Source organism: Archocentrus centrarchus, unplaced genomic scaffold (assembly GCF_007364275.1).
Source record: "Archocentrus centrarchus isolate MPI-CPG fArcCen1 unplaced genomic scaffold, fArcCen1 scaffold_24_ctg1, whole genome shotgun sequence".
NCBI lineage: Eukaryota > Metazoa > Chordata > Actinopteri > Cichliformes > Cichlidae > Archocentrus > Archocentrus centrarchus.
This window is the reverse complement of record NW_022060254.1, coordinates 1,583,413-1,596,630: the sequence shown is the minus strand read 5'-3', so window position 1 is coordinate 1,596,630 and position 13,218 is coordinate 1,583,413. Positions and strand designations below refer to the sequence as shown.

Genomic DNA, 13,218 nt, shown 5'->3' with positions numbered 1-13,218 from the left:
TAAATAAGAAATCACAAAAAATTGTAAAAAGAAAGCTCGACCCCCCCTTCTTAAATGTAGCTTTAGGAACACTGAGGAGGAGCAGGTCAGCTGATCTCAGTGACCCTGAGGGGTCATAAGGTGTTAGTTCAGCCAGATATGATGGAGCCAACCCATTCAGAGATTTAAAAACATACAATGAAATCTTAAAATTAATCCTAAAACACAGGAAGCCAGTGAAGGGAGCCCAGAACAGAGGAGAGATGTTCTGTTTTACAGGTTGTGGTAAGAAGGCTGAATTTCAGAGTAAAGACTGAAGTGCCAAATGGAAACATGTTTGCAGTCAGATGAACTGTTTTCAGTGGCACAGATGGAGTTTTATCAGAGGAGGAGACTTGGCTGCTCTCCACTCACACTGAACAGGCTTCCTGCAGCTTATTGAAAACTCTGACATTAATGTGAAGAAAAATAAGGCCTTAAAATGTTTCATGTTTCCATATATATGTTTTGACCTAATAAAGTTGCTGTTGAGTGTATGAGTTTTGGAAAATGGACTCCCCCTATATCTCTGACAGTGGTTTGGTCCACTGCCTGCCATTCCCTCCCTGCGTTATTCTCAAAGCTAACAAAGGACGTGTTTTTTTATTTGTGTAACTCAGTGAAGTCAAACAGATTTACAGTTGGAACCAGACTTCGTTGTGTTTGCAAAGATCAATTGTATCTGGATAACTGGAGGTCAGTTAGTTTATTAAATAATGATGCAAAAGGATCTCTGCCCTGATCTCTGCAAAGGTCTAATGCCAGTAATGGCAGCGTGAGCTTCCTGATGATACCACACTATTTGTGAAAGATAAAAAGGGCCAAAAAGAAGCCACATGAAGAATTTAGTGTTGTCGCAAATGTAAACGCTGTCTCCAGTTGTACAACAGGAGGAGTGACACACCTGCAAGTGTCAGGCCTGTGATGGCGCCCTCTGCCTGTGGGGGACAGGAACTGTTTTTGGAGAGGCACAAATAATTTGTGTAACATCTTATTGTAGCACCTGATTGTCTGTAAATAGTTGTATGAATGCCTGAGGCACTCTCTGCAAGAATCTGACTTTTAGACACATCAGAGATTCTTTTCCTGCTCACACATATAAACACAGGAAAATATGAACAAAAATGTAATCAACAGAAGGTTTTACTTATTTACAAGCTCATGTTGAAAGTATTTCATTAAAGAGATCAAAGTTGATGCCAAACAGAAGATATATCCACTGATTCTTTGTAAAGTTCATCTGCTGCTCACATGAATCCTGTGATCAAAGCTTTATTTGATTGAAGCTTCTTCAAAGCACATTTGAACATGTTGAGCTCATCAATGAAAGTGCAGACTGAGAGTGGATCACATGATTTTGAAGGAGTGTCAAACATGTTCAGTATTGTCACACATGTCTAGATTGTCCCTGATATCATAACTGATCAAACACTGATGATCATATTTGAAGAATTATTACTGATGGCAGCAAAGTTTGAATGGAGCTCTCTGTCTGTGCTGATTTGTCGCCCTCTGGAGGTGCAAACACAAACTGCATGATGTCACTTTAATGAACACAGTTGACATGAAGTGTTTTGAAATGAGCGACACGTCGCAGCATCCAGTTTGTCCCAGTAAAACGAGCTCCTGCTGCAGTGGATAAACTGTGTGCTGCTCACAGTTACCAGAGACACATCTGGAATCAACATCAGCCATTCAAAGCTCTTCTTCTTCTTTGCTCCTCCAAGTCTGCAGCTAATATCTCTGTGGTGATTACCTTGTTGCTGCACAAATACTATTTGATGTGTGTCAAACTGTGTTATCTTTGGCATTTTTCATGGATCCAACCAAAGAAATGGGAACAAATGATGTGTGTTTGTAACGGGCTGCTGGTAACAAAGTGTCTAAAGCTTCAAATGTTTTCAGTGCTCTGGTTTGTTTAAAGCTGGATCAGCATCACGTCTTCATTCAGCTGCTGACTCCTGAGGGAACATTTAGCATCTTTAGTGAGTTTAGTGGAAATGTGCCTCACAAAGATGACATGCTGCTAATGAGAATTCAAATGCAGCTCTGATAGAAACACTCTCACTTTGTCTAATGTGAGAAACAGCTTCAAGTTCCTGAAGAAGAAATGATGATGATTTAGTGTAAATGCAGCTTCAGATGGAGGCTCTGCTCTTTATGTTGCTGTCAGAGGTCAGGATGTGAGTGTGTTACAGCTGTCAGCACACAGACACACAAGCACAGCTTCATGTTTCTATCAAACGCAGCAAATTCATGTGGATTCGCCTTCATTTGGATCCAACAACCTTTCTATTTGTTTCTTTTTGCCATTTTTGCCCCATTGTTTTGGTTTTTGCACCTTTGATTTCAGTGAGTTTGGCATTTCTTTTCTTTCTCATTGGGAACGTTTGCACCTTTTATTTGGCGCCTCCTTCAGTCAGATTCATCATCAGGGGAGCAGCTGCTGGACAGCTCCCAGGCTTCAGTGTGTGGATCCAAATAGAGAGGTTGCAGGTTCAAATCCAGCTTTCAGCTTCTTGTTTGTAGAAAGGCACTTTTTAATAGTTGCTGTCACTCACACAGTCACACCTCCACAATGATGTGGTGGATGCTGGTGGTGCAGAGCAGCTGAATACCTCAGTAGGCTCAGTGAGAAACTAGAAATGGAAGGTTGCAGGTTCAGTTCCAGCTTCATCAACCTGCTCTTTGTGTTGCTTCAGTGCTCAGATTCAATGATACGCTGTGTTACTGAAACATTTTCCTGCATTTGAGCTCAAATCTGGAGGAAACTTCAGTGTGAGTCTGTTGATGTGTGCGCGTCCTCTGTAATGACACACTGGGAGTGCTGCACAGCCTCTGATGTCTTTGTAATCCACTCACATTTTTAACACTGCTGACTAACACAAAGAACAGAGGTCATCAGCTGGAGATGATTTGGAGCCTTTCCTGCCCCTGCTCATTTCAAATGTCTCACTGGCACCAAATTTCAAATGTGTGTTAAAAACAGGAAAGTTTCCAGTTTCAGCTTTGATCTGTTGTCTCTGCAGGATTTGACCTGAAATGTGGACGCAAGTGACTGCAGATCACTGCATTTACTTTTTAGGGACAATTTCCAATCATCACAGGAAGTGATGAAAGATCGGGGAATGGCTGTTCTGCTGGAAGAGGAAATCAGCTGACTGGGAGCAAACACACTGAGGCCACCTACAGGACAAGTGGGAAACAGCAGGGATCTGAAACGCAAAGAGATTTTAGTGAGTGAGAAATTTCTCAGAGTGACTGCAGATGGCTGTGAGTGATAAAGAGAAGAAAAATCCATTCTATGTAAAGTTCAGCTCCTTCTGATCAATGTTTTTATCATGTGAACATTTAGAGCTGATTACAGGATCATTGAAGGGCTGCAAACATCTTTAATAGTGTCACATGTGATGAGTTTGTCATTGATCTAACTGGACAAACACTGGTAATGATGTTTAAAGATGGATTATTGATGAAGCTCAGCAGAGCTCTAATATAACTAACATGTAGTGGACATTAACTGTGAAGGAGTTTGGTGCTCCATTGAAGCTGAATTGTTGCCCTTTGCTGGTGAGAAGATAAACTGCAGTATATACATATATATATATATATATATATATATATATATATATATATATATATATATATATATATATATATATATATATATATATATATATATATATATATATATATATTTCTGGGTCCTGGGGCACTACCCTTCCCACCCGGTCTGAATCGGGCCTTTGATCTGGTCTTTGTTTACTATTTTGAGTCAGTACACATGCTAAAGCAGCATATTATTTTGTATTAGGCTTTATGCACACAAGTGTTTTATAAATACAAATAAATGCGGAACGTGTGGTAAGTCCATATGTGGACTATTTTAAGAGAGCAGAGAGAGAAAATAATTTAAGTTGCTAGTTTAAATGACTGAAAAACATTTTAGCTTTTGCTAGAAATGTGATTTTTTTTCCTTTAGTAATGACGATTCTTCGTAAAGGAATTGAAAGAAATTGCGTTTGGTTGTACGTCCTTTTCTGCAACGTTTTTCGTGGCATTTTTAATCAGTGCTGCCTACTGGCGACGTTTCTGAAAACTCTGCTGAATGTTTTAATTTGAAGGCTACGACCGGAAGCGTTCGTTTTAAGCCCGTCCGCCTAACTTGACCGTGGCGCGTCAGAGCCAGTCGCTCGCGTGAAAGACAGCCTTACACGACTGTTGATGTGGATGTGAGAGGAAGTCAGATGCATTAGCCCGACTCACTACCCCTGTGGCTGCTATTTAAAGTGCTAGCAAGCTAGCTAACCTCAGCTCGTTAACTTCACGATTTTGAGGCATCTTACGAGACGAACGGTGCGGGAAGCGGTGGGGCCTCGGGCTTGTACGACTCTGTTTACGGAGCTTAACACGTCATAGAAACGTCCTGGCAAAATGGGTGAGTAGACTGCTAGCTGGCCAGCTCCCTCTCTGCCGGGTTTGCTAACAAGCACTGCTTTCCCCATTTAGTTGAGACTCAGTTGAAGATGGTTATCATCAAAACGCCTGCAACATGCGACGTGTGTATGACGACTGGTGTGTGTCGCGCGTTGCAGCCACTTCGTTTGGACACACTTAGTTTAGTTTTCTGCTTTCACTGTAATTTTGACGTTTGTTTTATGAAAAGCTGACTGTAGCTATATCGTATGCGCGTGTCTGTCCAGTCCTTGGGTGGGTGGGGTAGCTTCCCTGACTCTCGATCCACTGTCAGCTCTGAGTGATTGTGATTTTTTTTTCCCCCCTTTCCTTTGTAATAACGGTGCAACTGTACAATTATTACGGTTTATCACTGCTTTCCTGTCGCCACAGTGTCATGTAGCTGGGACTTAAAATTACTCGAAGGTCCCCTTTGTTGAATGAATGCACATCCTCTGAAATGGCAGTGTACTGCTGCTGATGGTGTTGATGGCACTCTTCCATGTTCACAGCTGTTATGCAATACGATCCAGCAGCCCACTTTGTGCTGGTGGATATACTGCGCTGCTCACTGTGATCTTACTGTTTCTGCGTCTTGTTTGTGCACAGATTGAGCACAGAGCTGTGATTAATGTACTACTGCATCTTCGTAGGTCTGGGTATAAACTGACTTTAAAGCATGCTGTAAATTCACTGCATATTACTTCTCATCTATCAGATTTCAAAAGCAGCACCCCTTTGATGAAGAGGCATCAATGATTGGCATCTAGAGCAAGCAAAATACTCCATGAACTGGATATTTGGCCAGATCTAATCCATCATGTCTGTTCACAGAAGGCACCCAGTGATACAGGGATAAATGTGTGTGGGTTGTGCCGTGCATTAGCAGCTCACGGCAGCAACCAGGTCATTGCAACATCACTTGTAACACTTATGCAGCTTTTCAGTACCTGGATTTTTGGGTACAATACTTAAATCTTCACGGAAAATGATGTGTAAAATGTGCGAGTAAAGTAGTGTTAGCGTCAAGAGCAATTGGAGTGCATACTGGATTGAAAAGCTGAGGGCAGGCCTAATCATGTTTTAGCTGAGAATGTGGTCTGTGTTGAGACAATGTAACACAGGTATTGTATCAAAGATGCTTGCATAAAAGGTAGCCACTGCTGTTAAAGCAACAAAAAAGACAAAAAAAAGAAAAAAGAGAAAATCCCAGAAGGGAAAGGTTAATAAAGTCCATAGTCACTACTACATGATGTAATGAGGAAAATCTTGTATTTTTTCATATGTTAAATCAGATAACAAGTAGTTTGTTCATGTGATTGAACTCGTGTGGTGAGCAGTGCAACAGATTGATGACTTGTAGTGCTCATAATGGAGTAAAGAGGATAAGGGAAAAAAAAAACACTAAAGCAGGTCAACACAGGCTCTTGTTCTGACTGTTGTTATGCTTCATATCTCTGGCAGATAGGCGGCAAATTACAAGCAGATTACACAGATCACGAGATTAGAAAAAAATACGGACAAAAGAAGGCGGCTGTTGATGTAGAGAAACTGACCACATCTTCAGTGGTATGTCATGTTGACTAGTGGTCTGCTGTCAGAACAGCCTACTGCTGTTTTTTACTAGCTATTGCTCATTCCACTCTTTCTGATTCTCAGTTTTAGGCTCTAATTCTGTTTTCCTGACATATTGCACTCTGTTCAATCAATACTGGACTATAGAGCCTTATTTGGTAGTTCAAGCAATTAGATAATTATTTGTCATGAAATGGTATTTTAAAGATCACATTAACTGGTGCCACAAGCCAGTGTACAAGTGCCGGTCTCAAGCCCAGATTTGAAGGGGAGGTTTGCATCGGGAAGGGCATTCGGCGTAAAATCTTTGCCAAATCAAATGTGTGGCTCATCAAGAATGAGACTTGCATCCCAGATTGGTTGAGGCCTGGGAAGCTATGCTGCTGTTGAACAAAGACAAAGGCAGAAGAGAGGGGGAAGGAGTGTTATGGATGTACTGAAGGACATGGGGAGTGTTGGTGTGACAGAAAAGGGTTGCTAGGAATAGGGTGAGGCAGAGGCTGATCATCTGTTGTGGCAATCCCTAAAGGGGGGTTGTTAGAATTAAAACAAAACTTAAATGAAAAGTACTGGTACAGTTGACTTCAGTCCTAGTTTGGTGTTTCTGTACTTCTTTGTTTCATATCAAATAAGAGGAGTGATCATGGTAAATTCTCTGGAGCTTGAAAAAGGCGACTGGACTTCTTTATGTTTCTTGAAGACGTTTCACCTCTCATCCGAAAGGCTTCTTCAGTTCTCAACCAAATGGTGGAGAGACCCAGGTATTTAAACCCCTGTGGGCGTAGTCCCCTGGAGGTGGTTATGACCCTCTATTGATCATGTGCTGGAACACATTCTGAAGAAGCCTTTCGGATGAGAGGTGAAACGTCTTCAAGAAACAAAAAGAAGTCCAGTCGCCTTTTTCAAGCTCCAGAGACTACTATGACCTGGATAACTGAGAATCTACACAGACATCATGGTAAATTGTAGTTTAGCTCTCCATTAGCTCCAAACTGGGAGCTGGCTCCATAGGCAAGGAGGAAACCTACACACTGAGAACGAAAATACTCTATTGGAATAATATGGCAAAAATATGGCTTTCAACCTGTAAATATTTGTAACTGAAGCTTTCAGTGTTCCCTGCTCTCATAAGAACACTGCATGTGCCTGCAGACTTTGGTCATCCACTGTACACAGCTATAAGATCGAGAGTTTAATCACCCAAACAAATCACCTTATTCGGCAACTGAATTGCTTCTAAAGGAGCTTCAAGATGATAAACTTTTTAGTTTGTATATCAACTAGGACTGCAACTATCGATTATTTTAGTAATCGAGTATTCTATTGATTAGTACATCGATTAATTGAGTAAGAAATTGTTTTGTCTTATTAACAGTTCATCTGCATATTTTAAGTTCCATAGATTTACTGCAGTTTTTCACTGTGTGAAACAAACAGTGGTGGATGGAGCAGCTACAAAGTTCTCTTTTCTTCACATTGGCACTTGTTGATGAAGGGCTCCTCCAGCTGTTTCCCAGTAAAGGTTTTAATGGCAGTTACAGGAACAAGCGCTGCTGCTTTAGACGTTAGAAAAACGTCTCCTTTCCCTCCACCTGAGCTCACCGTCTCAGTAACGGCTCCGCCTCTTTGTGTGTGTGCAGACAGACTGTATCTAAAACAACTGCTGCTGTTGTGTTATGAGTATTTTTGTTGCTGCATGAGCTAAATGTTGTAATGCTTTGTATTTACAAGCATCCTGCTGAATATGTTTCTATTGCAGGTCTATTTTTAGTTGCTTTAGTTCAGGGATTAAAGCATAAACAATATTTTGATGGAACCCCTTGATACCGAACGGGTGATCGGGGAATGGGGTTCCCGTCGTTACTGAATGATCGCTAGTGTTAATGGCGGTGTTAGTTAGCAAACTGTGGTCATAGCAATCCGTTCTGGTAGCTAACAGCTGAAATTCTCAGCACAGCAAGCACAAAAGATGCTTAAAAAAAAAAAAAATTCAGCTCAATAGTTTTTGTGTAATCTTGCTGAGAGACATACCGTATTTTCCGGAGTATAAGTCGCACTTTTTTTCATAGTTTGGCTGGGGGTGCGACCTATACTCCGGAGCGACGTATATGTGACATTTATAACACATGAACCAAAATACTCCAGCCACTTGACATCTCCGTGAACTGCAGCTTTAAGGCAGTCTTGCGTAACCTGTGGGCGCAGTGGATGATGGATGGAGAGCACAGCTTAACGGCAACTGGGAGAATGCGCCACCCAACTTTCCTGGAAGTCATTGGATGGATCAAGAAAACATGGGCTTCAGTGACAAACCATCCTGTTGGGATTCAGAAAGGCTGGAATAATTGGAACTGCAGCTGACGACGAGTCTGACTAACGCGACACAGAAGAGGAAGCGGCGCTTCGTCTACGGAGTGTACGGAGTTGTTTAGAAGTGACACTGAGGATGAAGAATTCAATGGTTTGATGGTTTGTTTAACTTGTTAGTATGTTCTTTATGCTATGGTTATCTGAATAACTTAATGTTACGTTAACATACTGTAGCGATTCTCTTAGTTAGAGAGCGTGTTGATGTTGTGGGATTTCGGACTGTTCGGGAGGTTCGTGAAGGCAGCATGGAGAGAGAGAAAAGACCGAGAGCTTGCCTGTGTGTGTGTTGCTGTTCCGCTGTTGTAGTTGTGGTTGGCGTGGCTGTGGCCTACAGCAGCCGTTTTTCTGTTAATAAAGACGACCTTTGTTGTGAATATCGCCGACTTTGGAAGTGTGTTTACAACGTTACAATACCGAACACGTGTTCGTTGTGCGTCATGTAGCTGAATGTGCTACGTTAGCATAACGTAGGTGTAACCGTGTTCGTCCTGTTCTTTAATCCATTATTATTTTAAATTGCCGTTCAAGATGGAATTTCTGCTCTGGGTCTCGGATTCTATCACCCCCCCCCCCCCCCCCCCAAAAAAAAGTGCGACTTATAGTCCAGTGCGACCTATATATGTTTTTTTCTTCTTTATTATGCATTTTTTGGCTGGTGCGACCTATACTCCGGAGCGACGTATAGTCCGAAAAATACGGTACATATGAACAGAGAAACAAATGGTATTGAATCGGTCAATTCTGAAAGAGTTACAAAAGAAGTTAGGGATGCACCGATCTGATATTTGGATTGAAAACTGGTCTGGTCGTGATGTGAAAAGAGTGGTTATGACAATAAATCAGTCAACAGCCAGTCAGTTTAATTCAGATGTATGTTTACTGTAACGTGCTTCAGCAGCAGTGCAGTTGTTGCTAGTGGGAGCGCTAATGTAGCACAAAGGTAGCTAACACCAGTTTGGAAGTATTTTGATAGCTACACCAGAAATATGTATGCTTACAGTAGATTTTATTTTGTGGGCCAAGGTCAGTTGACACAACTGGAAAGCATCCATGAGGGTGATGCTTTGGATTCTCTCACTTAGCACAAAAAGTAAGGAAATTTGTGTTTGGTTGATTATTTCTCTGTTGCTTCCTGGCAATAAATCTCATACTGTTGGAAAGCCTGTTTATTTCCCCTTAAATGGAGCCACATTCGTAAGGAAAATGGATTTGTGGACTGAGCAACAGAGTTGAGTATGTGAGTTGCCAAACAGCTTATTCTGCTGTCTACTCTTATTTGGTGTCGTTCATTGGATTGGATGATTGACAGTTGAAGAAACAAGACATATTGGCAATGTAACCATTTATTTAACAAACAGGAGCCTCAGTAGCATGTGGAAGAACCATACACAGCCACAACAGCCTGGCACCTCCCTCTCATTCCGGCCACCAGGATGGTCACACATTCCTGTGGGATGGCATTCCTGTTCTTCAAGTCAGCCAGTGTGGTCGTGTTGGTCACTCTGGCACAAACAGCATGCCCAAGCTCATCCCACAAATGTTCGGTGGATTCCAAAGACAGAAATTCAACACAAATTATACAGACATAATTTCACAGGAACCTATGTAAAATTAAAAATGAAATTTCCTGTGTACACTGTGCCTGCAGCTGTCTCAGAGACATGCAATCAGCAGGTACAATAATTACTTCACCAATCAAACAAGTCTTTGATCTTAGTTGGAATAATAAGAATTTAACTGCTTTTCCCCACAATTCCACAGTGGGGTCCAGTGTGGCTGAAGATAATTTTGTCGTTGGCCGTCAGGCTTTTGGTGATGAAATGTCTTTGTTTTCAGACAACTTGAGTGAAGCCCTGGAGAAACTGAAGATAGCGTCTACAGACAGCGCCACTGACAGCGTGGAAAGCTGTCTCGACTGCCTGCTCAAAGCACTTGCCAACAGCGGTGAGTACAGATATAGATTTACACTTGATGCGCACTAGAAACCATGTTTGTCTGTAGACCTAGTTTCAGAACCTCAACTAAATATCAGTCATCATATTCAGATTTAAGATCATATCAACATGTATTCAGAAATGAGCTGTATATGTACTGTACATTATTTTGTTCCAGTCTGCAGTTTTGTATGTTTTGGACAGCAAGACAGTGTTTGCCAGCCACATGACTAATGTGTAAGGAAAGATATCTTCCTATTGAATAAGCAATTCTTTACCATCCGAATGATAAACTGGTTTCTGTGCAGCTTCACCAAAGAAGCCTCTGTGCAATTAGGTGTCAGAAACCTGAACACAGCATATCTAGTGGATCCAAGCTCCAAAGCAGGAATGACCTGGAGTTCTTGTGGACCAAGTGCAAAAAAGATGAACAGGACATGTTCAATCAGGGTTCCCATGCTGTATTCTTCTGTTATGTTTGCAACTTCATAGTTGTTTCAGGTCATATTCAATAGAGCGTTCTAAGAGTCAAAAAAGAGAGAGAATTATCCAGGACATGCTCATTGTTTCAAAACCCCAGGATGGGAACTATAAAAAAGATCAGCTTGAGACTTGTAATAGGATTTCACCAGCAGCTAGTAGCACATACAGTGTATTGGCATTTTCTGCTTGTGAGAGAGTAGGGAATCAAGCCTTGTTTATTTCCAGCAATGGGTTATTTACCCTGCAGTAATTACTAAAGTTAAGTGGATGCATATTCACTGAACATCTGATGGTTAACACGGTATAATGTCAGAAGTATTCTATTAAAAATATATATATATATATTTTCTATTACTTTATATCTCCAGTAACTCTTCAAGGATGTTCTATTTGTGTAAAAACACTCAATTACACTTACAGTTAGTATGACTTGGGAATGTTGATTCATCAAACATATCCATCATGCTGTAACCAGGTCTCTTTAAGGGAGAATAAATCAATGTTGATCAATTATTAAATCATTTACTAACTGGGACTTAGAAGAGAGAGACCTAATTTAACATTTAGCTTGTGTACTCTTTGGTGCAGTTGAGGGTATTATGTTGTTCTTTCTTGTGAATTTTTATGCTTAAATCTTTGGTTGTCTGGGAGTAGACACGGTTGTATGAGGATGGGGTTTTGGGAGGGTGATGGGGGAGAGAGGCTGCAGAGAGGCCTATAAAGCTGCAGCTCTGCTTCCTGGTCTCAGCTCTGGATAGTCACGTTTTGACGTCTGTTTCATCCAAAGTAGGATGGATTCTGTCTCTCTTATCAAGACCAGGTTTTCCCCTGAAAGCTTCTCAATTATCTGTAAAGTGTTTTGCTCGGCTGGTGAGTTGCAGAGTGGAGAAAATGATTTGAAACGTGAACAGGTTGGTGGTGTACACGGGGCTTCACGTCCTCCTCATAGTTGCCTCAATTTCCTGGCTGCTCAGGACAGTTTGCTGGGGCAGAGCTAACAGTGGCTAAGCTACCTTCGCCTGTACCGGTTACATTTTTGTTTTGTTTGTTTACAAATATTATTACAAATGGAGGCTTATCTAAAGGTTTTGTAATTAAATGGGCTAAACAGAAACACGAAGAGACAATATCACAGTGAGAGCCAACATCAAGTGACAGTGTGTTATTTTACCCACAGTGGAAGACTGGTGGGCACCTTATGCCTTTAGATGAGAGCAGGTTCACACTAAGCACACGTGACAGGCGTGAAAGGGTGTGAAGAAGCCGTGGGAAATGTTGTGCTGCCTGTAACATCATTCAGCATGCCTGGTTTGGTGGTGGGTTAGTGATGTCTGGGGAGCATATCCATGGAGGGACGCACAGACCTCTATGGGCTAGGCAACAGCACCCTGACTGCTATTAGGTATTCAGATGAAAACCTTGGACTAGGGCTGCAACTAATGATTATTTTCATAATCTGGTAATCAGTCAATTATTTTTTTGATAAATTGATGAATCGGATTAAAAATTAATTTACACCTCTTTATTCAGAAATAGATTATTTGGAATAACAGCAAATAAGTTCAGGGGTGTCAAACTCAATCACAGAACGGGCCAAAAATTGAAAACACAGTCTTAGTCGTGGGCCAAACAGGATTAACCTTTATTGAACATCTAAAACTGAAAATATTTTAATCAGCAATATGAATTTGAATGGCCATAACACAGCAACTTTTTCCTCAGCACATTAAATAAAATATAATATTTTTCTTCAAAAATAACATCAGGGAAAATTTCGAAACGACTGAAACTGCCGGCGATTTAAACCTTTGCCTCTTATAAAGTTCACTGTTTGTGTTATGGTGCTAATGACGCGTTCAGTCTTCAGGATAGCGCAGTGTTTCCTGCTGTGTGATGCAGTGATACACTGTCAGCTCACCTGTGCAGGTCTCCCTCTACATATTCTTCCGCATCCGTCCAACAATTTCTTTCTTTTCCCTGCACGTCGCAGGCGGGGAAAAGAGTCACACAGGTTTACCTCTGATGTCAGGTCCTTTCGTTTGGCCATTTTTTGGGGGTCAGACTAGGTTAAATGTCACTGTAAAAAGTAGTGACCGATGTTTTTATCCGCTGACCACTGATCAGTGTGTCATTGGCAATGTGGGAAAATGGGTTAGTGCACAGGTCTTGAGCTGCGGGAGAGGTGTTGCAGTGAATAGTGGGATTTGTAGTGCAAGTGGTGTGAGCGCTATTTACCAGCAGGTCATATTAAATTATCATGTGGGCCTTGAGTTTGACATGTGATATAGTATAAGTATGCATTATAGCACAATAAACAGCTCAATAAATGTTTTATTTGCAGTGTCATGTTAAGGAAAGTAAGTAGCCCAAAGACCAGTTAAAC

At 41.3% G+C, this 13,218-nt stretch overlaps 1 protein-coding gene across 2 annotated transcripts in view; it reads left to right on the top strand.

Moving 5' to 3' along the window:
- Positions 1 to 4,182: 4,182 nt before the first annotated feature.
- rap1gds1 (RAP1, GTP-GDP dissociation stimulator 1) overlaps positions 4,183 to 13,218 on the top strand; it is a 53,787-nt gene continuing 44,751 nt past the window's right edge. For both annotated transcript variants that reach the window (XM_030723252.1, XM_030723251.1), the window contains exons 1-2: positions 4,183 to 4,456; positions 10,255 to 10,362. In XM_030723252.1, the coding sequence (XP_030579112.1) occupies positions 4,453 to 4,456; positions 10,255 to 10,362 (112 nt within the window). In that variant the 5' untranslated portion in view covers positions 4,183 to 4,452. The remainder of the gene's footprint in view (positions 4,457 to 10,254; positions 10,363 to 13,218) is intronic.